At 36.9% G+C, this 25,887-nt stretch overlaps 1 protein-coding gene across 2 annotated transcripts in view; it reads left to right on the top strand.

The window, feature by feature from the left end:
• LOC133244189 (mitochondrial adenyl nucleotide antiporter SLC25A24-like) overlaps window positions 1-20,071 on the top strand; it is a 92,953-nt gene extending 72,882 nt beyond the window's left edge. Inside the window, exons 7-10 of one of the 2 annotated variants that reach the window (XM_061411003.1) lie at window positions 6,152-6,259; window positions 9,037-9,204; window positions 16,302-16,452; window positions 17,594-20,071. In XM_061411003.1, the coding sequence (XP_061266987.1) occupies window positions 6,152-6,259; window positions 9,037-9,204; window positions 16,302-16,452; window positions 17,594-17,775 (609 nt within the window). In that variant the 3' untranslated portion in view covers window positions 17,776-20,071. The remainder of the gene's footprint in view (window positions 1-6,151; window positions 6,260-9,036; window positions 9,205-16,301; window positions 16,453-17,593) is intronic. The other variant, XM_061411004.1, reaches the window with a different exon arrangement.
• The last annotated feature ends 5,816 nt before the right edge of the window (window positions 20,072-25,887 follow it).

The raw sequence follows: 25,887 nt of genomic DNA on the forward strand, positions 1-25,887 counted from the left end.
GGAGGGATTGGGGGCAGGAAGAAGAGGGGACGACAGAGGATGAGATGGCTGGGTGGCATCACTGACTCGATGGACGTGAGTTCGAGTGAACTCTGGGAGATGGTGATGGACAGAGAGGCCTGGCGTGCTGTGCTTCATGGGGTCGCAAAGAGTCAGACACGACTGAGCGACTGAACTGAACTGAACTGAACTGAATCATGTGTTTGTTGCCTATGACCGGTGAGTGATTCAGTTCTAATAATATGAGCAGGCTTACCTTCTAGCACCACATTTCAAAAAACCAGCATTTGATTTTTGTTAATTTTAGCTATTGGTTTCCTATTTTCAATTTCATTGATTTCTATTCTAATTATGATTACTTTTCTTCTGCTTACCCTTGGCTTGATTTGCTCTTCTTTTTCTATTTTCCTAAGGTGGAAACATTCATTTTCATCTTTCTTCTAATGTATACATTCAGAACTATAAACTTTCCTTTAAGTACTGCTTCCCAGTAATTTTGATAGTGTTTTTATTTTCATTTAGTTAAAATATTTTAAAATTTCTCTTGAGATTTCTTCTTTGACCAGTGTGTTACTTAAAAGAAGTGTTTTGTTTAATCTCCACATATTTTGGTATTTTCCAATTATCTATCATTAATTTCTAGTTTAATTCCTTTGTGGTCTAAGAAGCAGACATTGTTTGATTTCTGTTCTTTTAAATTTGTTAAGGTGTGTTTTATGGTCCAAAATATGGTCTGTCTTGGTGAGTGTTCCATGTGTTCTTAAGAAAAATGTGTAGTCTGCTGTTGTTGGATGAAGTAGTCTACGGATGTCAGTTATTTCCAGTTGAATAACGGTGTTATTTAGTTCAGCTATGTTATTACTGATATTCTGCCCACCGGAAATATCCCATTTCTAATAGAAGATGTTGAAATCTCCAACTATTATAATACATTCATCTGTTTCTCTTTGCAGTTCTATCAGGACTATTATTTAAGGATTAATATGTCATTTTGTAGAACTGACCCCTTTATCTTTATCCCTGATAACTTTCCTTGCTCTGAAGTCAGCTCTATCTGAAATTAATATCACTACTCCCACTTTGTTTTGATTACTGTTAGCATGGTATATTTTTCTCCACTCATTTGCATTTAACATATGTGTCTTTAAATTTAAAGTTGATTTCTTGTAGCCAACATACATTTGGATTTTGGTTTTTGGTCCACTCTGACAGTCTTTAACTGGCAGATAGGACCACTTTGGAAGTGGTACCAAATGTTTAGGTTTGGATTCACCCAGAGGTGAATTGGAATTCATTGGAAGGACTGATGCAGTAAGACACAGAAGGAAGAAAAGCCAATGTAAGTGTACATAAATGAGGGTTCAGCTATAGGAGGTAGGGGCTTGATTCTGCCAGAACTTGTAAAAAGTGGACAGAACAGTCCCCAGGATTATCTGTCTGAGGAAAGGAGATAAGGCATTTATTTACCAGTTTCTTATTGTTCAATTGCTAAGTCGTGACCAATTCTTTGCAACCCCATGAACTACATGATGCCTGCCAGACCCCTCTGTCCATGGGATTTCCCAGGCAAGAATACTAGAGTAGGTTGCCTTTTCCTTCTCCAGAGGCTGTTCCAGACCCCAAGGATGGAAGCTATATCTCCTTCATTGGCATGTGAGTTTTTTACTGCTGGGCCACAAGGGAAGCCCTTACCATTTCCTAGCCCCAGTTATTTGAAGAATGATATTAGGACTTTAACTTTCCAGACTTCTAGGTTCAACAGGCTCCCATAGATTTTCAGAAGGCCCTAAGGCAGAAAAAACAGAGAGATGAGAGGCTTTTTCTTTAGATGGGATTCTGCCACTGTTGTTGTTCAGTCATTCAGTCATGTCCAACTCTTTGCAACCTCATGGACTGCAGCATGCCAGGCTTCCTCATTCTTCACCATCTCACAAAGTTTGTTCAAACTCATGTCCATTGAGTTGGTGATGCCATCCAACCAATTTGTCCTCTGTTGTTTCCTTCTCCTCTTTCCCAGAATCAGGGTCTTTTCTAATGAGTCAGCTCTTCGCCTCAGGTAGCCAATGTTAGGAGCTTCAGCTTTAGCATCAGTCCTTCCGATGAATATTCAGGACTGATTTCCTTTAGGATTGACGGGTTTGATCTCCTTGCAGTCCAAGGGACTCTCAAGAGTCTTCTCCAACACCACAGTTCTAAAGCACCAATTCTTCAATGCTCAGCCTTCTTTATGGTCCAACTCTCACATCCATACATGACTCCTGGAAAAACCATAGCTTTGACTAGATGGACCTTTGTTGCAAAGTAATGTCTCTGCTTTTTAATACATTGTCATAGCTTTTCTTCCAAGGAGCAAGCATCTTTTAATTTAATGGCTGCAGTCACCATCCACATGATTTTGGAACCCCCCAAAATAAGTTTCCATTGTTTGCCCATCTATTTGCCATGAAGTGATGCTGAAGCTGAAACTCCAGTACTTTGGCCACCTCATGCGAGGAGTTGACTCACTGGAAAAGATTCTGACGCTGGGAGGGATTGGGGGCAGGAGGAGAAGGGGACAACAGAGGATGAGATGGCTGGATGGTATCACTGACTCGATGGACGTGAGTCTGAGTGAACTCTAGGAGTTGGTGATGGACAGGGAGGCCTGATGTGCTGCGATTCATGGGGTCGCAAAGAGTCAGACACGACTGAGCGACTGAACTGAACTGAACTGAACTGATGGGACTGGATGCCATGATCTTAGTTTTTTGAATGTTGAGTTTTAAGCCAGCTTTTTCACTCTCCTCTTTTACCTTCATCAAGAAGCTCTTTAGTTCGTCTTCACGTTCTGCCATTAGGGTGGTGTCATCTGCATATCTGAGGTTATTGATATTTATCCCAGCAATCTTGATTTCAGATTGTGCTTCATCCAGCCCAGCATTCTGCATGGTGTATTCTGAATAGAAGTTAAATAAGCTGGATAACAGTATACAGCCTTGACATATTCCTTTCCCAATTTTGAACCGGTCTGTTGCTACATGTTTTATTCTGTTGCTTCTTGACCTGTATACAGATTTCTCAGGAAACAGTAAGGTGGTATACTATTCCCATCTCTTTAATAATTTTCCACAACTTGTTGTGAGCTACACAGAGGCTTTAGCATAGTCAGTGAAGCAGAAATAGATTTTTTTTTTTGAATTCTCTAGCTTTTTCTGTGATCCAAAAGATGTTGGCAATTTGATCTCTGGCTCCTCTGCCTTTTCTAAATCCAGCTCATACACCTAAAAGTTCTTGGTTCATGTACTGTTGAAGCCTAGCTTGAAAGATTTTGAGCATTACCTTGCTAGCATGTGAAATGAATGCAATTGTGCGGTAGTTTGAACATTGTTTGGCATTGCCCTTCTTTGGGATTGGAATGAAAATTGTCCTTTTCCAGTTCTGTGGCCATTGCTGAGTTTTCCAAATGCAGCACTTTCACAGCATCATCTTTTAGGATTTGAAATAGCTCACATGGAATTCCATCACCTCCGCTAGCTTTGTTTGTAGAGATGCTTCCTAAGGCCCACTTGACTTCCCATTCCAGGATGTCTGGCTCCAGGTGAGTGATCACACCATCGTGGTTATCTGGGTCATTAAGATCTTTTTTGTATAGTTCTTCTGTGTATTCTTGCCACCTCTTCATAGTATCTTCTGCTTCTGTTAGATCCATACTATTCCTGTCCTTTATTGCACCCATCTTTGCATAAAATGTTTCCTTTATATTTCTAATTTTCTTGAAGAAATCTCTAGTCTTTCCCATTCTGTTGTTTTCCTCTATTTCTTTGCACTGTTCACTTAAGAAGGCTTTCTTATTTTTCCTTGCTATTCTTTGGAACTCTTCATTCAGATGGGTATACTTTTCCTTTTCTCCTTTGCCCTTGTCTTCTCTTCTTTTCTCAGCTATTTGTAAAGCCTCCTCAGATAATCATTTTGCCTGTGAGTCTACACAAAACTGTCCAGATATGATGGAGGCTTCTGGAAATGTCTGCCATGGCCAGCTATCTGCCTGCTTATGTTTAAGGGTCTCAGAGTTGTGTTAGAGATCAATAAAAATACAGGATTTTATAGGCTATGATCATGGGCTTTCTAGCAATATCGTTCTTTCAAAATTTCTTATACTTCTTGTCTGTTTGTTTCTAGTCAGTACCATGCAAAGTAACCACACCCAAAAATATTTTTCCTGATATTTTATTTTCCAGTTCCTATGCTCAGTTGTTCCTTCTCTGACATTTTTTATAGTATGCTGTGTTGATGTTAACTGAAATATAGCCTGACAGATGACAACACCCTCGATGTGATTTTTGTAGATAAGTTCTTTAGGACAATCTCATTACCAGCTTCTGTGCTGGTAACTTTCCCTACTTGGAAGCTTCACATTTCTTGACTGTTAAGTCAGGCAGTGACAACTCCCTTTGCAGAGCTCTATTTCCTTCCAACTGTGCTTACAAACTGGCTTTTGAGAAGACCTTAAGGCAGACAGGCAGAGAGAACTCCTGTCTCCCAGATCTTGCTAAAAGCATCAAGGAATAGGCAACACTGTCCAGCATTCTGAGGTTTTACAGTTAGTTTTCCTGTAACTTCAGGCTCAAAAAGCACATGGTCTTCCTTCTAAGTTATCACAGGAGGTAATTTTATCAAGCATTTCCACAGAGCATTAGAAAGATCATCACCTTCTTAGAGTGTAATATCTGTATCTCAATAATAAAGCCATTGCCACATATTTTAGGTTTTAGTTATGGCATCACCATTCATCTAGTAACCAATTTTTGTACTCTTTAGGGTTCTTTCTAAGATGTTTTAACAAAGGGAGTTCAAAATATAGTAGCTTAAGTAAGATAGAAGCAAGTGGTCTGGGGCTAGCTGTACAAATCTGCCATCTTCAATATATGTGTTACAAGGCTGCACCTGCCTCTGCCATTTCCCAGGTGAAGGAAAAAGGAGTTTAGGATAGTTTAGTTTAAGGAGATGTCTCAGAATTTCCATATTTAACTTCCCCTCACATCTCATTAGCCAAAGTTAATCATTTAAGCTTACAGTCTATTGCAAGGAAGAAGAGGAAAATGTAGTTTGTAGCTGAGTCAGCTGTGTTACACTAAATGGAAGAAAAAGATAAAGGGTACTGGGAACAAATAAGACTAGGAATAGATAGTACTAGGCTTCCCAGGTGGTGCTAGTGGTAAAGAACCCACCTGCCAATGAAGGAGACGTAAAAGATGCACGTTCAATCCCTGGGTCAGAAAGATCCCCTCTAGGAGGAAATGGCAACCCATTCCAGTATTCTTGCCTGGAGAATCCCATAGACAGAGAATCCTGGCAGGCTAGAGTCCATAGGGTCACAGAGTCAGACACGACTGAAGTGACTTAGCACACACGCATGGGAACAGATAGCAGTCTCTTACATGTTAAGTGAACCATCACACTTTCTGATGGGGAGTTACTGATTTGAGGACCAGAGAGTTAGTTCATAGAGAGTAGCTGAATTATGTTGATGAAAGACCATCAGAAGAGGCAAATGGAAAAAACATTTTGCCTAGGAAGTAACAAGATAATCTGCTTGCTGAGGTTATCTTGGATCCTAAATGAGTTTCCAGTTTCAATTTTCATGAAACTTAGTTTAGTCCCTGGGAAGCCTGACCTTTACACTGATATTTCTGTTTTCCTTATTTCCACATGTAATTCAATAATCTGTTATTAAGCTAACAACAGGAAACTGTTGTTCTTTGTAACAAAGAACCTCTCACATAAAGTTACTATTTCCGATTATCTACTATCCAAAAATATGAAGTATGTTCCATGTGTAAGGGGTGGGGCCAAAAAGAGATAAGAGAATACAGTTCCTTTGTGTCATTTGCATGCCTTTTATGAAATACTGAATTCATGAATATCTACCTTATTCTGCAGAAGAAAAGAGGAAAAGGAGGCCAAAATAGAGGGGTCTTACTTATTGTCTTAGACAATTAATTACATAAAATTAAAATCAGATATTCTACTAGATATTCCACTAGATATTCTAATGTTGGGTGTCTGAAATACTTTTTAAAATAATTGTTACTAATATTAATGTTATAAACAAAGAAACAATGTATATTCCATTTCAGTAATTTTATACATTTTAATATTTTTATTTATACAGTATAAGAAATGGCTTAGTTCTGATGGTGCTAAAATAGGAATTATTGAAAGATTTATATCTGGTTCATTGGCTGGTGCAACTGCACAGACCTGTATTTACCCTATGGAGGTATGTACTATTATAAAATTTTAAGTAAAGAAATGTTTTTAATGCAAATTTTAATTTAAAAAAATAAGTGAATCACAGATCAGTATTTTATACAATAAAAAGCATTATAGCTATAAGATGTGTCTCACGCGAAGTGTCAGTTTCCCTTTGTAACTGTCAGTTGCCCAGTCTTTTTTGGTTTAGGATAAAATTAGTATTGTACTGTGAAAGTGAAAGTGTAGGTGCTCAGTTGTGTCCGACCGACTCTTTGTTGACCCCATGGACTGTAGTCTACCAGGCTTCTCTGTCCATGGGATTTTCCAGGCAAGAGTACTGGAGTGGGTTGCCATTTCCTTCTCCAGGGGATCTTCCCGACCCAGGGATTGAACCCAGGTCTTCTGCATTGCAGGCAGACGCTTTACCCTCTGAACCACCAGGGAACTAAGAAGATAAATAATTTCATTTCCCCAATTAATTGATAGAATCACTTATTCATTAATAAAATCAAATTTGTATTGAACACTCACATACTTTAAAGTATTTATCTGGATCCAGAGTTGAATCAGACAGGCATTTTGGTCATGGAGCTTATTATAGTCCAGAAGGGGAGATAGAATATGTACATCAGTAATGATGAAAAGTGAAAGTGGAATTTGCTTAGTTGTGTCCAACTCTTTGCAACCCCAAGAACTATACAGTCCATGGAATTCTCCAGGCCAGAATACTGGAGTGGGTCAAAATATAAATATAAATTCTAGAAGGGAGATCAGTACCAAGTATTATGGAAATTCAGAAGGGATATATTATTCTAGTTAATGGATTTCATGAAGTACATGAGTTGAATGTGTGAATTTGACTTAGAATTTGGATGTTTGGAGATGATAAGGAAGTGGATTTTAAGTGTAAATAACAACTTGAGCAAATGAATGGGGGTATAAGAGCAGATATTCAGGTGTAGATAGGATAATACTATAAATAATGGTCTGGGACCAGATCAGAATGGCTTATCAATGCAACTTAAGAAATTTAGCTTTAATTTCTTAAAAAATAAGAGCCATTGAAGACTTTTGAGCTTGAAGTGTAATCCCGGTAAAGTTTTTTAGAGGAGCAGAGACTAGAGAAATGAGATAACTAGATACAAGATACACTATCATTCAGAGAAGTGATAATAAGGACTTGACATATGATATTGACTAGGAGAAATTGACTCACATTAGAACAGTCATAAGAACTGACCACTTGAGAAATGGAAAACAGAAGAAAGGGAAAGGAAGATGGCAAAGTTCTGTCTGGGTTCTGTGCCCAAATGTCTAGGAGAGTTATGTCTGAGTTAGGTCTCTAACAGAGGTACAGAACGGAGGAAGTGAGCCAGACTCTGAAAGATGATGAGTTCAGGTTTGCCTGTATTTAATTTGAGTTATTGGTGGGCAACTGAGTTATGATTTTCTACAGGCAGTTGCAAATGTAATACTAAGACTTGAGAGATTTCAAGTCTTGACATGTCATCTGTGAAGAAGTGTTAGTTAAAGCCTTGAAATTGGTTGGTAATAAGTCATAATTTTATTTTTAACTTTTGAGAAAATCTTAGTTTAGAGAATGAAAGAAGCAAAAAACATGCCAGGGAAGCAGGCAGAAAAAATTTACTTGGGTAAGAAGAGAGTGCACGGCCCTGGAGAAGGCAAAGAGTTTTAAGAATGAGATTATCCAAAGTGTTGGGTCCTACAGAGAAGTTTGTACAGAGGGCTTCCAACTGACTACTCAGAGGAAGCTCCATCAAGATATACAGTTGCCCAATCAAGACAAAGTTTGTGTTTTTCTTGTCTTGGATATTTTAGAGAGCCTTTTCTCCAAGTATATCTGTGTGTGTGCATGTTAAGTCACTTCAGTTGTGTCTGACTCTTTGCAACCCTATGGGCCAGAGCTGGCCAGGCTCCTCTGTCCATGGGATTCTCCAAGCAAGAGTACTGGAGTGGGTTGCCATTTCCTCCTTCAAGAAGTGTATCTGGAACTCCCTTAAATTATATTAATAGAAATTAAAAAGACAATAAGTGAAGTTCTATCAGAAGAATTACACTAAACATAGGAAGATGGATCACAGACAGCCTACAAGAAGCTATATTGTCTTCATAACCCATGTTATGTTACTACCTTATGAGCACAAAATGAACCCAAGTTATATTAAGTTAGTTTGTAGACCCTGTTGTTAATGATAGTTCCCAGAGTATGTATTTTTAGCATATTATAGAATGTTTTTTCCATACTTGTTGTTCACTTTACCATGACTATACACTTTTGTAAAATTTGAATTTTGACTATAGCTGCTTTATTTTGGGCTTCCCTGGTAGCTCAGACAGTAAAGAATCTGCATGCAATGCCGGAGACCAGGTTCGATCCCTGGGTCGGGAAGATCCCCTGGAGAAGGGAATGGCTACCACCTTCAGTATTCTTGCCTAAAGAATGTTATTGCTTTATCTTAAATCAATAAGGTTATCTCAGCTGGTTTGATTTAGAATATGTTTCCTTATAGTACATGAAAGGTGTTTGAGTGGGTATATCAATTAAAGCCACAATGCTTAATTATATTTTCTTGTTTAAATAATTTAAAAAAAAACCTCTGTACTGTATCAGTTGTTTATAATTAAGAGTTAGCAGAAAGCTAAAATTATATTTGAGATTGCTTTCTTTTTTTTATTTCTATGATAATTAGCAAACATCATGACCTAATACAGTTTAATTGATTGCTAGGTAAGTTGAGTGAATCTGATCAATATATTTTTACTGTATTCTTTCACATTTAGGTTATAAAGACCAGACTGGCTGTAGGTAAAACTGGACAGTACTCAGGGATTATTGATTGTGGCAAGCAGCTTCTGAAGCAAGAAGGTGCTAGAACCTTTTTCAAAGGTTATATTCCTAACTTGCTAGGAATTATACCTTATGCAGGCATAGATCTTTGTGTTTATGAGGTAAGCTTAATCTTATAACATGATGTTTTGTGTTAGATTTGAAAATTTGATTTAATACTAGTTTTTATTCTAAAAATCTGGCTATAAATGACTTTTCATGAAATAGCTTCCAACCAAGAAGTGAACTGAATTGTTTTATTTGGTTTTTCTTTTTATATATTAGTTGTCTGCTAGTCTAGTAATAATTTTTTGTTTTTTGCTTTTTTGTTTGAATTAATTTTTGGTAATAATAAAGAAAGACCTTTCTGCTAAGCCAGCATCACCTTGATAGCAAAATCAAACATACTACAAAAAAAGAAAATTGCCAGCCAGTGTATTTGAGGAATATAGATACAAAAATGCTCAACACATTTTTGTTACAAATCCAAACAGATTTTGTTGCAAACCCAGCAACACAGAAAAAAGATCACACACCACAACCAAGTTGGATCCTTCCCTGAATCAGACAGATGGTTCAGCATACACAAATCAATCAGTGTGATACAGCACATCAACAAAAGAAAAGATGAAAACCACATGATCATCTCAATAAATGCAGAAAAAGCATTTGATAAAATTCAACATCCATTCATGAGAGCATCTCTTACCAAAAGGGTATAGAGGGAATATTTATGACAAACCCACAGCAATATAATACTCAACAGTGAAAGCTATTATAAAAGCCTTCTTTCTAAATTCTGAAACAAAACAAGGATTGCCCACTCTCACCATTTCTATTCAACATAGTATTAGAAGTCCTAGTCACAGCAATCAAACAACAAAAAAACCTAAAAGATATGGAAATTGGAAGGGAAAAGGTAAAATTGTCATTATATGCAAATAAGAGGATACTCTAATAGAAAGCCCTAAAGACTCCACACAAAAACTACTAGAAATGATTAATTCTGCAAGGTAGCAGGTACAAGATTAACACTCAGAAACCGTTGAATTTCTTTACACTAACAATGAAATATTAAAAAAAGAAAGTTAAAAAAATTCCTGTTAAAAATTGGGGCTAAAAAACCCTAGAAATAAACCTAACCAAGGAGGTGAAAGACCTGTACACTGAGAAATATAAATTATTGATAAAGGAAACTGAAGATGATTTAAAAACTGGAAAGATATCTTGGATTGGAAAAATCAGTATTGTTAAATTGGTCATACTACACAATGCTATGTACAGATGTAATGCAATCCCTATCAAATTACACATGACATTTTTCAGAGAACTAGGACAAATAATACTAAAATTTATATGGAACAGAAAAGGCTCAGAATTGCATAAGTAATACTGAAGAAAAAGAATAAAGTGGAGGCATAACCCTCCTAGACTTCAGACAATACTACAAAATTTACAGTAACCAAAAAGCATGTCATTGGCACAAAAACATATATATCTAGATCAGTCGAACAGTAGAGAGCCCAGAAATAAACACACATACCTGTGATCAATTAATCTTTGACAAGGGAGAAAGGAATATACAATGGAGAAAAGACAGCCTCTTCAGCAAGTGGTGTTGGCAAAGCTAGACAGCCTCATGTAAATCAATGAAATTAGGACACTTCCTCATAGCATACACAAAAATAAATCAAAGTGGCCTAAACAGTTAGATATAATACATGAATCCATAAAACTCATAGAAGAGGACATAGCAAAACATTCCTGAAGATAAATCATACCAATATTTTGCTTAAAAATTTTTTTATTTTATATTGTAGGATAGTTGATTTATAATGTATTGGTTTCTGGTGTACATCAAAGTGATTCAGTTATATATATACATATATCCTTCTTTTTCAATTCTTTTCCCAGTAGAATTCCCTGTGCTATACATTAGGTCCTTTTGATCTTTTATCTAGTAGTGTGCATATTTTATCTATGGTTCTTCAGCAGTTAGTTGTGATTTTGATGTTTTCCTGAGAGAAGGTGAGCCCAAGTCCTTCTATTCCACCATCTTATTTCCCTTCCTGTACCAATGTTTTCTTAAATGAGTCTCCTAAGACAGAAGAAATTAAAGCAAAAATAAGCAAATGGGAAATACTTTTGCACAGAAAAGGAAACTGTAAACAAAATGAAAGTACATCCTACAGAATGAGAGAAAATATTTGCAAACAATGCAACTGACAAAGGCATAATTTCTAAAATGTAAAAATACCTCAGTATCAAAAAAAGAAAAGAAAAACAACAACAAACAACTCAACCAAAAAATGGACAGAAGTCCTAAAGAGACATTTTTCCAAAGAAGAGGAACTAAAGAGCTTCTTGATGAAAGTGAAAGGGAGAGTGAAAAAGCTGGCTTAAAATTCAACAATCAAAAAATGAAGATCATGGCATCTGGTCCCATCACTTCATGCCAAATAGATGGGGAAACAATGGAAACAGTGAAAAACTTTATTTTCTTTCTACCATTAGGGTGGTGTTATCTGCGTATCTGAGGTTATTGATATTTCTCCTGGCAGTCTTGATCCAGCTTGTGCTTCATTCAGCCCAGAATTTCACATGAGTACTCTGCATAAAAGTTAAATAAGCAGGGTGACAATATACAGCCTTGACATACTCCTTTCTCAGTTTGGAACCAGTCCTTTGTTCCATGTTCAGTTCTCACTGTTGCTTCTTGACCTGCATATAGATTTCTCAGGAGGCAGGTAAAATGGTCTGGTATTTCCATCTCTTTAAGAATTTTCCACAGTTTGTTGTGTTCCACACAGTCAAAGGCTTTAGTGTAGTCAGTGAAGCTGAAGTAGATGTTTTTCTGGAATTCTCTTGCTTTTTCTGTCAACTTATGTTGGCAATTTGATCACTTATATGTGGAATCTAAAAAATAGTATAAATGATTTAATTTATAAAACAGAAACAGAATCAGAGACACATAAAATAAACATATGGTTTATTTGATTGCCAAAGGGGAAGTGGCTGCAAATTAAGAGCATAGAATTAGCAAACACACATTCAGTTCAGTTCATTTCAGTTCAGTCACTCAGTCGTGTATATATAATGGATAAATAAGAATTTACTGTATGGCACAGGGAACTACTTTCAGTATATCTTATCTAATGGAAAAGAATCTGAAATTTTATATATATACAAAACTCTGATGTACAGCTGAAACTAACACAATATTATAACTCAACTATAGTATAATTAAAAAAAGAAAGAGCAACAAAACCCCCAAACTGAGCTGAATATACTCCGGAGCTATTTGTGACAATTACTCAAATTCTAAATATTCTACTCTAAACTTATTACTTCAATTTTTAACCTAGGAATTTACTGTTTATGATTGTCTCACAGTTTTCTATTGAACCAGTTACTTTAAACTTGAAACACCCCTATAAAGAAGAATTAAGTCGACATCTGACATTTACTGTGAATTATAAGTAACACTGATCACTGAGGAAGGCTTTCTTATCTCTCCTTGCTATTCTTTAGAACTCTGCATTCAGATGCTTATATCTTTCCTTTTCTCCTTTGCTTTTCACTTATCTTCTTTTCACAGCTATTTGTAAGGCCTCCTCACACAGCCATTTTACTTTTTTAAATTTCTTTTCCATGGGGATGGTCTTGATCCCTGTCTCCTGTACAATGTCACGAACCTCCGTCCATAGTTCATCAGGCACTCTGTCTATCAGATCTAGTCCCTTAAATCTATTTCTCACTTCCACTGTATAATCATAAGGGATTTAGGTCATACCTGAATGGTCTAGTGGTTTTCCCCATTTTCTTCAATTTAAGTCTGAATTTGGCAATAAGGAGTTCATGATCTGAGCCACAGTCAGCTCCTGGTCTTGCTTTTGCTGACTGTATAGAGCTTCTCCATCTTTGGCTGCAAAGAATATAATCAATCTGATTTCAGTGTTGACCATCTGGTGATGTCCATGTGTAGAGTCTTCTCTTGTGTTGCTGGAAGAGGGTGTTTGCTATGACCAGTGTGTTCTCTTGGCAAAACTCTATTAGCCTTTGCCCTGCTTCATTCTGTTCTCCAAGGCCAAATTTGCCTGTTACTCCAGGTGTTTCTTGACTTCCTACTTTTGCATTCCAGTCCCCTGTAATGAAAAGGACATCTTTTTTGGGTGTTAGTTCTAAAAGGTCTTGTAGGTCTTCATAGAACTGTTCAACTTCAGCTTCTTCACCGTTGCTGGTTGAGGCATAGACTTGGATTACCACAATATTGAATGGTTTGCCTTGGAAACGAACAGAGATCATTCTGTCGTTTTTGAGATTGCATCCAAGTACTGCATTTTGGACTCTTTTGTTGACCATGATGGCTACTCCATTTCTTCTAAGGGATTCCTTCCCACAGTAGTAGATATAATGGTCATCTGAGTTAAATTCACCCATTCCAGTCCATTTTAATTCTCTGATTCCTAGAATGTCAACATTCATTCTTGCCATCTCCTGTTTGACCACTTCCAATTTGCCTTGATTCATGGACCTAACGTTCCAGGTTCCTATGCAATATTGCTCTTTACAGCATTGAACCTTGCTTCTATCACCAGTCCCATCCATAAATGGGTATTGTTTTCGCTTTGATTCCATCCCTTCATTCTTTCTGGAGTTATTTCTCCACTGATCTCCAGTAGCATATTGGGCACCTACTGACCTGGGGAGTTCCTCTTTCAGTGTCCTACCTTTTTGCCTTTTCATACTGTTCATGGGGTTCTCAAGGCAAGAATACTGAAGTGGTTTGCCATTCCCTTCTCCAGTGGATGACATTCTGTCAGACCTCTCCACCATGACCCTCCCATCTTGGATGGCCCCCACACAACATGGCTTAGTTTCATTGAGTTAGACAAGGCTGTGGTCCGTGTGATCAGATTGGCTAGTTTTCTGTGATTATGGTTTCAGTGTGTCTGCTCTCTGATGCCCTCTCGCAACACCTATCGTCTTACTTGGGTTTCTCTTACCTTGGACGTGGAGTATCTCTTCACGGCTGGTCTAGCAAAGCACAGCCGCTGCTCCTTACCTTGGATGCGGGGTATCTCCTCATGGCCGCCCCTCTTGACCTTGAATGTGGAGTAGCTCCTCTCAGCCCTCCTGCGTCCACACAGCAGAATGGGAACAACAGAATGGGAAAAACTAGAGATCTCTTCAAGAGTCGGACACGACGGAGCGACTGAACTGAACTGAACTGATAAGTAACATAAAAGCTACAGAATGGTTATGAGGTCATAGTTAAGAGGGGTGAGTCTGAAAAAATAATTAAGGACCTCAGTGCTGATAAAATAGTTGTTTTCAACTCCATATGCATATCAGAATCATCTGCTTGTGGTTTTTTAAAAAATAAGATCTTGGGTTATATCCTAGGATATTCTGATATCATTGTTCTTGGAAGAGGCCTGGAATTCAGGTTTTTTAGCTCCCTAGAAACATCTGATGTAATATCCGTTAAAACTAAGAAAATTGAAATACTATTATACAGTTGTGAAAATGAGAATTGAGGAGAGTAGTAGTTGGGGGGTGTAGGGGGAGAGGCAAGAGCGATAGTGTAAATAGCCTTCCAGTGAAGTGTAGGTTGCTCCCCTTACTTGAGCCAGTCATTTCACTTTATGGCTATTCATCTGCTTCAGGTAGACCACTTTAACAATATATACCATGTATGGAGAAGGCAATGGCACCCCACTCCAGCAGTCTTGCCTGGAAAATCCCATGGATGGAGGAGCCTGGTAGGCTGCAGTCCATGGGGTCGCTAAGAGTTGGACACAACTGAGTGACTTCCTTTTCACTTTTCACTTTCATGCATTGGAGAAGGAAATAGCAACCCACTCCAGTGTTCTTGCCTGGAGAATCCCAAGGACGGGGGAGCCTGGTGGGCTTCCATTTCTGGGGTTACAGAGAGTCGGATACGACTGAAGCGACTTAGCAGCAGCAGCAGCAAATGACAATATATACCATATATTTAACAATATATACCAACCAACAATGTCCTTGGTTATAGGGACATTGAGAGTATGTGACTAGATTAACTTAAAATTCTTTCTCAGTACAAGAAAAATATCTATCTAGGTACAAGCCTAGTGGTATTTCTGGTAAGTGGTACCACCATTATGTGAAAGATAGCCAATTTCATTTAGCACTGAAAGATATACAGTTACATTTTCATAGAATTTATTCAATATTATACCATACATTTATTTTCTTTTCTATGATTGTATTAAAATAAATTGTTTGCCCCTGTTTATGTTGGGCTCCCTCCATTCTTTTATTTTTACAGTTAAATATTTTTTGCTGTTGTAACAGAGTGCCATTACACATTTCTCTCTTTATTATTGCATAACTCTAATAAATGCACACTGAGTAAGGACATTTTGAAACTTATTTTTTCAAAAGTGTCAAATTATATATTTGATAATAATTGTCCCAGTATATAATGGTGGACTTGTATCCTTTAATTAATGAGTAGTTCTAAAAGCACCTAGTGATATTTTCAACCAGTTATTTGTATATAATTTTTCTGGCCATTTTTACTCACAGAAAAGCAAATCTAGAAAGATGAATCATTCTTAAAATTTGAGAAAATACGGGTTTGTTAATTTAGAGTGCATTATTCAGTCTTCTCTGCAGTGTCCTGTTAATCCCTCTGAGAATCTCTAGATTTTGCCTGGGTCTTTGAATATCCTCACAGACCAAAACAATCAAGCAAAACAAAATAAAGCATGAACAGAGAGCAAACAGAGAACTCACACGGAGAGTGTATGAATCATTATTGGAAAACATCTGTGCACTCAATGCCCAATAGGACACCAGAGGTGCCTCCTCTGTACAAGGAAGAGTAGGAACAATCTCTTGTGAAGATTTTGGAAAGAACAGTTCCAAAATCAAGTGACCAAGCTTGACTTATCATTTTTCACCTTTCTGACCTGATAATTCATTAGTCTCTGAATTACTTTCTTCATTTATAAAATTTATAAAATGAGGTGACAGCATTAACAAATTTCTGTAGGGATTAAATGAGATGACATCGATAAAAATGCTCTTTATAATTCTTGAATCAAGAAGCTAACTCAAAAATGTTTATCTAAACTGAGTGAGCAATGAACTTTGTTCTACTTAGACTTGCTGTGCTGTGCTTAGACTTGCATAGTAGTTAAAGGATATTTACTACTCTTTTTTCTGCTAGCATTTGAAGAATCATTGGCTAGAACACCATGCAAGAGGCTCTCTAGACCCTGGAATAGCGATTTTGCTGGGATGTAGTACACTGTCTAATGCTTGTGGTCAGATGGCCAGCTTCCCTCTGAACCTTATTAGAACTCGTATGCAGGCTCAAGGTGAGTTTTATATAAGTGAAATAATCATAAGTTTTAAAAGTTATTTAAAATAATTTTAATGAAACAGTAGTAAGAACTAACTTAAGACTGTTAAAAATAAATTGTTTTAAATGAGTAGAAATTAATGATTTCAAAAACAAAAATGGTAGAATTAATAAATAAATCAAAAGCTAATTCTCTGAAATTTAAAGCATGAATCTTGGATTTGTTGTTTTATTGCAGAGTCTTGTGAATTTTAGATTTTATTTCTTCTCCAAAGTTCTATTTGGAACTCTTCACATTTCCTTCAATTATTGATGATTTCCACGGAGTTTCAAACTAGGCAGTTCCATGCAGAACAATAGAAAAGATTTTTCTTTCTTCAAATTGAGTCAGCGTTTGCTCAATATGCACGTATTTCCCCCTAGTTCTGCTCTTATCATAGTCTGCATCAGGAACTTAATGCACTTGTGGAACTGAATGCAGTTATTCTGTGTTCTAGTACGTTTAGCAAGAGATATTAGGTAGAGGGTATCGCTTTTGTTCCTCTCAAGTGAAATATTAGGAATTTAGACTATAAGAAAACACGTGTCACTTTTTGATAAGAAAAAGAAACCCCACATAATCCGACTGTCATCCCGAGTTAACTATTCAAGGGGTCATGGGGTAAGTTACCTTCTTTTAAATGCTTTTTCTCCTCTTTTTAGTGAGACTTTTTTTTTTTTTTAATTTATATTGCAGTTCAGGTGAAGATCTGTGTATCCCTCTATCAAACTATGTATGTCATACACAATTCCAGATGCTCCTTTGAGGTCTTTTGTGAAAGAATTTCAAGTGCTGTCCAAGAGGGCTTTCTGCAGTGATGGAGTTGTTTTTTATTTGTGCTATCCAGTATGGTAGCCATTAATGACACAGGGTTATCAAGCACTTGAAATGTTGTTAGTGCAACTGACAAATTGATTTTCTGGTTTTGCCTAATTTTAATTAATTAAAATGTGTAGCTTCATGTGTCTAGAGACTACAGTTTGGACTGCACAGGACAATTCTACAGGTAGGGAGAGAGGCATACTCTGAAGTAATTTCAACCTCTATAAATTCTCATTTTAACCACTGAACTATCTTTAGATTAAGTATTGTATTACATTGATTTTTTCCTTTATAGCACTGGAAGAAAAAGGAACAACCTCTATGATTCAGCTCATTCAAGATATATATAACAAAGAAGGAAAAAGGGGATTTTTCAGGGGTGTCACGCCAAACATCATAAAGGTGCTTCCTTCAGTATGCATTAGCTGTGTGACTTTTGAAAAAGTGAAAGGACATGTGGGATTCACTGAGAAGTAGAATATCAAATTGTTTCCTTTGCTATAATTACCTAATTATAAGGTAATACTTCGTTTGTAAGGAGAAATTGACTTTTTTCCCAAAAGGAAAGAGATATCAAGTAATTGTTAAAATATTTTCTCTTTATCTGTTACAAAATCTATATATTAAATAATTATTCTGTTAAAGTTCTTTAATTTAAAATCCTTCACATCCACAGATTCAATTTACACTTCCCACTACTCTCAGAATCCTAACTTGAAACTTGTTTTTATTGGGTTGGAAGATACCATAGTAACACTTATAAAACATTTGGTCAGTTGTAGCAGTTTGTGTTAGCTCTTTTGTATTTAAGCAATTTTTTAAAAAGCAGAGCTTGAAAATATTTTATACACTAGAAGAAAAATCAGTGCATTTAAAATTGATGTTGTGTGGAAGATCAGTCTAGCTCCCTTCTTTTAAGCAAAATAAAATGTGAGTTTCATAATTCCTTCTATCAGATTATAGATGGAATACTGATGACATGATAACACATTGCTTATTTCTCTGGGTACTTTCATTTGCAAATGTAAACATTGTTGGCTCATTTTTATTCTTGACACTTTCAGCTGTTTGTCAGCACTGAAAACAAATTAACATTGGAGGAATTTTCTTTTATCTTCTGCTTGAAAAACATTTGAGTTTTAAAAATTAAATCCATTATTTCTGAAAGCAATTCTTATTTCAACTTATTTCAACTTGAGTCAGTAGAAATTCCAAATTTCTGTCCTTGGTTTTATGAAAAAAAGAATCATATTCTATGCTGGAATTAAATGAAAGTGCGATGAGACAGTGGTAATGGGACGGTTGGCCACAACGAACTCAGCTGAAGAACTGCCAGGCTAAACAGACTACAGTCCAGGCCCAGAGACTTAGTCTTGCTGATATGAAAATTTGACTTTATTCATTTCCTCAAGGTGATCAGTTTCTGGTGATAAATTAACCAAAATTACTCACAAGTCTAAGGTTTATACCATAATGCAAAGTTATTAATCTATAGTGGCACTTAATACTCTCCATTAACCAGAATACTTTCATCCCTTCTCTAGGGCACATCTTTTTCTGGTAGAGGAGGCCAAGGTAGCTTTCTAAGCTTCATTGCTCAGGGGCACAACTTAAAATCACTGCTTTTGTGTAGTCATATCTCCTCTTGCTGGGTTCTTAAACCCAGTCTTGTTAAGGACCCCTGGGCTTGCACACACTCTTTAAAAGATTCCGTCACCAGGAAACAAAGTAATCACCTTCCAAGATGCTGCAATCTTAGAAGGATTAGTATGTGCGATCTTAGTGAAATCTGCATCTTCAGAGCCTCAGTCCACCAGCACTTTCTGAGCATTCTCTTTTTGCCTCTCCCCTTCGTGTGTCGTATCCAGTTTCAGTCTTGCTCAACATAGTTTCCTCTACACATAGGGCCCTCTCTTGGAGTACAACATTTTGTGGAGATTTCCGAGATCTCCTACTGCTGAGTCCTCTGTTCCTCCCTAGGACATATGTTACAAACTCCTATGCCAACTTCTTAGGGGCCTTAGGGCAGCACTCATGCCCAATTTTGAAATTTTCAGATTTTTGCTTTCTCCCATTTTCACTGAAATGTATTTAAGGGATTTTATTTCCTTTTACTTTTCCTCCAGTTTCTAGGAGAAGTACAACAATTAAAAACTTAGCATCTACCTCATTTCAGTGGAACCAGGAACTCCAAGTGAGACAAAATATATTCAGTTGAATCTTTAGACAGTTTTTCCTTGTATTTGACATTTAAAATAAAGGATAAATAAGCATGTTTGTATGCACACATAGAATTACACAAATGTGACAACAACAGGTGCAGAGAAGTTGCTTTGGCAGCTTTGGCACCACATGCAGTGTTACCATCAGTGACATTATTTTCCCAAATGATAAATGTTTACTTGGTAACATTCTGAACAAAAGAAATGTGATTTGCCCTTGCTTTACATGATACTTACTTTCTTGAAATGTTTAATGAAAATTAAAACAGTGTAAAAATAGATAATAAACAGGTTTTACTTGCACAAATGGCCAGTGGGATGTTTAAGTCATGTATGCAATATTTTGTGCAGAACTGTGCATCACATTCCAGGACATTTAGCATTCCTGAGTCCTCCCTCATAAATGTCAGAGCCACCCCTACAAACATTATGACCATCAAAAAGTGCTTCCACAAGTCTGTTAAGACTAAAGGCAAAAAGAACTGCACATGAGCATTATGCTATAGTTGATAAACATTGCTTCCCACAGAGGGACAGTTTAGCAATTCTGAAACCACTGTACATGTGTGGGCTTCCCTGGTGACTCAGATGGTAAAGAATCTGCCTGCAATGTGGGAGACCCAAGTTTGATTCCTGGGTCGGGAAGATCCCCTGGAAAATAGAATGGCAACCCACTCCAGTACTCTTGCCTGGAGAATTCCATGAACAAAGGAGCCTGGCGGGCTACAGTCCATGGGATTGCAAAGAGTAGGACACGACTGAGCAACTAACACATGCATACATGTATACTGAAATTTGATAGTTAAGTACATGTTGGCAGATGATGGGAGCCACCTTTCTCACTGTTGGAGTGGAAGGTTAGAGATAAACAAGAGCAGGAGGCCCTATTCTATGTGTTAAGGGCTACTGTTGGAGACATCAGTAAGAACTCATATTTATCTTAATATAGATACAGATAGTTACATATAGAGAACATTTGTAGCTATATTTACAGCATACACACCTATATTTCTTTGCATCATCAGCTGAAATTGCCCCAGAGAACCAACACCCCTGTAACAGTGAGCACATCTTATGCCCAAATCTTGGTTTCTAATACCATTCTCCAATAAGGAAGCAGGATTCCAAGAAATAACTGGTTCTGGGAATTGGGAAGTAAGTACCTGTGGTTACCCTGAAGCATCTTGTAGTGCCAAAAAAGTAAAAAGTTTATTTGGTTGCAAAACCAAATAAAACAAAAAGCCAAACCCACACATGTGCACACACTGAAGGAGATATGTCGACGGGGCATGGGAGCCCACAGAAAGAGCTCCAAATCACCAAAGCTGGAGAAATTTGAGCAACAGAATGAAGTAGTATGGCATTATAATTCAACATAAAATATTCATGAGTCCACATTAATGTAAATTAATGATTGAATAAATAAATGGGAGAGAAGAGACAACTCTTCTTTGCAGAAGAATTCCAAATAATTTATGTAGATGCTTCTTCCTCAACTCCCCACTCCTCAACTCATTAGTTGTGGGCTATGCATAGTGACTTTCGAACAGCATAATATGGAAGGGGGAAAAGTTACTTAGATTAATTGGAGAAATCTGACAAACATTGCTTCAGCCAACTAGTCAAAGTCAGTATCAGCTAAGTTATACTGATAATATGTACTACCAATACCATGTGATGAGAATGGCAATTTACCTCTGTGTCTTCCTCCCAAAACCCCATAATTATGAGAAAGACATCAGAGGAATCTAAATTGGGAGAGAGTTTACAAAATTCTTTGATTAGTACTCCATAAAATTGTCATCAAAGTTTTTCAAGATCATCAAAAACAAAGAAAATCTGAGAACCCTCATAGCCAAGCCAATAGGAAATTAAGGAGACATGATGACTAGATGGACTGTGGTGTCTTGGGTGGGATCCTGGAAAATAAAAGGAGCAGTAGGTAAAAAACAAAGAAATCTGAATAAAGTGTGGGTTTTAGTTAATAATTTAGCAATATTGCTTCTTTGTGACAAATGTACCTTACTAATTACAAATGTTAATAACAGGAGGAAACTGGGCATGAGATACCTCAGTATTCTTTGTATTATCATCACAAATTTCCTGTAAATCTAAAACTATTCCAAAATTATTTTTTATTAAAAATAATTTAAAAATTCTTTCATAAATTTTCAAGTTGCTTCCTAGGAAGTGGTATTGCTCTCATTGAACACCTACTGAGTTAATCCCATATTTAAGCTCTGATGGCTTCCCTCTCTTTGCTCACTTAGAAAAATTGAAGGTAAAGGGGAATGCACACACGCATTAGCTATTTAAAGGAATAGCCAATGACACTGTTTCACTTGTCATAGGGTTTGTGTGAAATATGTTTATTAGATAATTTGATTTTCTGCCCAGTACATACTTGTTATGATGATGTTGTTAATTACATTAATATTGATGATGGGATATTAATGATAAACTACAGAGGGAGTTTTCAAGGCAGGCTTCAACAGTACGTGAACTGTGAACTTCCAGATGTTCAATCTGGATTTAGAAAAGGCAGAGGAACCAGAGATCAAATTGCCAACATCCGTTGGATCATCGAAAACACAAGAGAGTTCCAGAAAAACAACTATTTCTGCTTTATTGACTATGCCAAAACCTTTGACTATGTGGACCATAACAAACTGTGGAAAATTCTTAAAGAGATGGGGATACCAGACCACCTGTCCTGCCTCTTGAGAAATCTGTATACAGGTCAGGAAGCAATGGTTAGAACTGGACATGGAACAACAGACTGGTTCCACATTGGGAAAGGAGTATGTCAAGGCTGTATATTGTCACTGCTTATTTAACCTTTATTCAGAATACATCATGAGAAACACTGGGCTGGATGAAGTACAAGCTGGAATCAAGATTGCTGGGAGAAATATCAATAACCTCAGATATGCAGATGATACCACCCTTATGGCAGAAAGCAAAGAAGAACTAAAGAGCCTCTTGATGAAAGTGAAAGAGGAGAGTGAAAAAGTTGGCTTAAAGCTCAACATTCAGAAAACTAAGATCATGGCATCTGGTCCCATCACTTCATGGGAAATAGATGAGGGAACAGTGAGAGACTTCATTTTTGGGGGCTCCAAAATCACTGCAGATGGTGACTGCAGCCATGAAATAAAAAGACTTACTCCTTGGAAGAAAAGTTATGACCAACCTAGACAGCATACTAAAAAGCAGAGACATTATTTTACCAGCAAAGTTCTGTCTAGTCAAAGCTATGGTTTTTCCCATAGTCATGTATGGATGTGAGAGTTGGACTATAAAGAAAGCTGAGCACTAAAGAATTGATGCTTTTGAACTGTGGTGTTGGAGAAGACTCTTGAGAATCCCTTGGATTGCAAGGAGATCCAACCAGTCTATCCTAAAGGAGATCAGTCCTGAATATTCATTGGAAGGATTGATGTTGAAGTTGAAACTCCAATACTTTGGCCACCTGATGCGAAGAACTGACTTATTTGAAAAGACTGATGCCGGGAAAGATTGAAGGAAGGAGGAGGATGAGATGGTTGAATGGCATCACCAACTCAATGGACATGAGTTTGAGTAAATTCTGGGCGTTGGTGGTGGATAAGGAGGCCTGGCGTGCTGCAGTCCATGGGGTTGCAAAGAGTCAGACACGACTGAGCTACTGAACTGAACTGAACAGAGGGAGTTAGAAATTCCTGAATACAGTTGAATTCTCAGACCTATTACTGGAAGGACAAGTGAAAACTGTCATTGATGTGATTTTCCTGTAATTAATTAGTGTAGTTGACTTTCCTTGCTGTGTAGAGTAGTAACTGAGCTTTAAGAAATGTAATATTGTTCCATTAGAGTTCATACTTCAACTAGCCTCAGCAGAGATTTTTCTTAGCCAAGGTAGTGGATCTATAATCAGAGAAGAAAAGCCTTAAGAGGAAGGAATTAATTTCTGCCCTGACATCTTTTATATCTCCTTTAAAATAACTATAATCACTGAAAATATCAGGAAGGAAACAATTTTAAAAAGTCCCTTCTATAAAAGCTATGGGTTCTGTGAATGACTAAAAGGAAGTCTGGTTAAGGAAGACACAGGGCTATGTGAAAACATAAAATTTTATCTTATCACTGGAAAAGTCAGATCAGTAGAACACTGCCATAGGAAAATAGAAGATTATGTTGAAGGCAGGACCATATGAGTATAATGACCTCAATAACCACATCAGGGGAGGATAAAGAATACCAGGAAATAGTGGTGCAGCAGACGTACCATGAAGCACAAGGTAATATAAAGACTTTAGTGGAATATCTCCTACAGGTGATCCTGGAAGGAAAAGCCTACTCTAAATTTTGTGGGTCTATAAAAAAATTTTAAGGCATTGTGACACTGTAGCCTGCTTTAATTTTTCTTTTGCAAAAGTATATTTATTGCTTAATTTTTTTAAAAAATAAAGCTACTTAAGATTTTTCTTGTAAATTAGGGAGTTAATTCCAGAATATTGAACTACCCACAGAAAAATATTTCCTCAGGTTTCTTTATAGTACTAAGTTGGAGATGTCTGGGTGTCCGAAAAATATGAAATCTCCCCTTCTTCCTTGAAATACACCTAAAGATTTCTCAGCATCCCCGGTAGTGAGGGTAGACATATGGTGAAGTTCTTTCCAATGGAATGTGAGTGGAAATGATAAGTACAGTTTCTAAGCCTGAAATTAGATTTCCTGAAGCTGCATGGAGGAGAGCTAACTGTGACCAGAAACACCTGTGTAGTACTATTATGTGAGTGAGAAATAATTACTTTAGATGGTTACACTTTTGGGTCTATTTGTTAAAGCAATATAGCCTATCATAACAAGCTTCTTGTTGAGTTATTTGGTGAATTAATGAAAGAAAAACCCTTTACAGAGCTAACACCCTGTTAAGATGTGGCCATTTTATGTAGGAAATAGTCATGTAATGCAAAATAAAGCAGTAGAGGAAGAGAGGGGAAAAAAGGTTAAGATTTATCTTTTAGAGAGTTTATATTTTTCATTGTTTATAATAGCAGAGAATTGTAATAATGAATATGTTTAACAAAATATTTAAACATAACACAATACAGTATTAAACAGTTATTTGATATAATGATATGAGTGTTAATGACATGGAAAAATGGCTATACTATATGAACTAGGAAAAGCAGTATTCAAAATAGTAATATGTAATCTAAGATTGTTTTAATCAAAAATAGGAATATGCAGTAAAGCAGTTACACAAAAGACAGGGGAGGGAGGAAGTGAAAGACTTCACATCTAAGTTAACCTTTGGACAGTGAGATCATGCTTTTTTCCTTCTGTGATTTTTCTGTATTTTCCATACAATAAACATGTATCATTCTGTGATCAGAAATGAAATTCTATAGGTCAGTTAAAAATAGGAAAAGAAATTGGTATAAAGGAGAGAATTTTTAAATGGTTGAAAAAATTTTAGTATAACACAGGTGGCTAATGAAGCCTTGCATTTAAGATGAAATGCCTTAGCATTTCAACAGAATAAAAAGGTAACAAAAATGGGCATATTTTAATGCATTTTTAAAAACTTAGTAATTTTATAATAGTCAATTCTCTTAGCCATCCTCTCTTTCTCATAAATAACCTTTGTTTTCCTAGGGAGAGAATGAATGCCTCACTGAAAGCTGAAGTGTTGTTTACAATGTTATTTAGTTACTCACCCTGACATATCACAAAAGGCTATCAGGAAGTCTATGCAGGATGTTGTGTAGGCAACAGGAACTTATTCTGAGGCTTCACAAATTTGCCCAAAGAAAATTCAAACAGGTGCACATAGTGGCCAGCCTTCCTCCACGTCCCTCATGTACAGTCTGGATCACTGCAGTCAAGATAATTATTAGATTGGTAATGACTTGCATCGGAGAAGGCAGTGGCACCCCACTCCAGTACTCTTGCCTGGAAAATCCCATGGGTGGAGGAGCCTGGTAGGCTGCAGTCCATGGGGTCACTAAGAGTCGGACACGACTGAGCGACTTCACTTTCACTTTTCACTTTCATGCATTGGAGAAGGAAATGGCAACCCACTCCAGTGTTCTTGCCTGGAGAATCCCAGGGACGGGGGAGCCTGGTGGACTTCCGTCTATGGGGTCGCACAGAGTTGAACACAACTGAAGCGACTTAGCAGCATCAGCAGCAATGACTTACATAATCCAAATACGTTTTTTGTTTCAGTGAACAAGTGAAAAAGGAATGATTTCCATTCTCTGCTTTTGTTTTTTATGTTTGTGGACCAGTAAACTTATATTTAAGGCAAGCATTTCCATTTTTAAATGTTTTTCAGAGAAGATATAATGGCTTTTAGTATAGTATATCCCAAGCAATT

Source organism: Bos javanicus, chromosome 3 (genome assembly GCF_032452875.1).
Source record: "Bos javanicus breed banteng chromosome 3, ARS-OSU_banteng_1.0, whole genome shotgun sequence".
NCBI classification, from domain to species: Eukaryota; Metazoa; Chordata; class Mammalia; order Artiodactyla; family Bovidae; genus Bos; species Bos javanicus.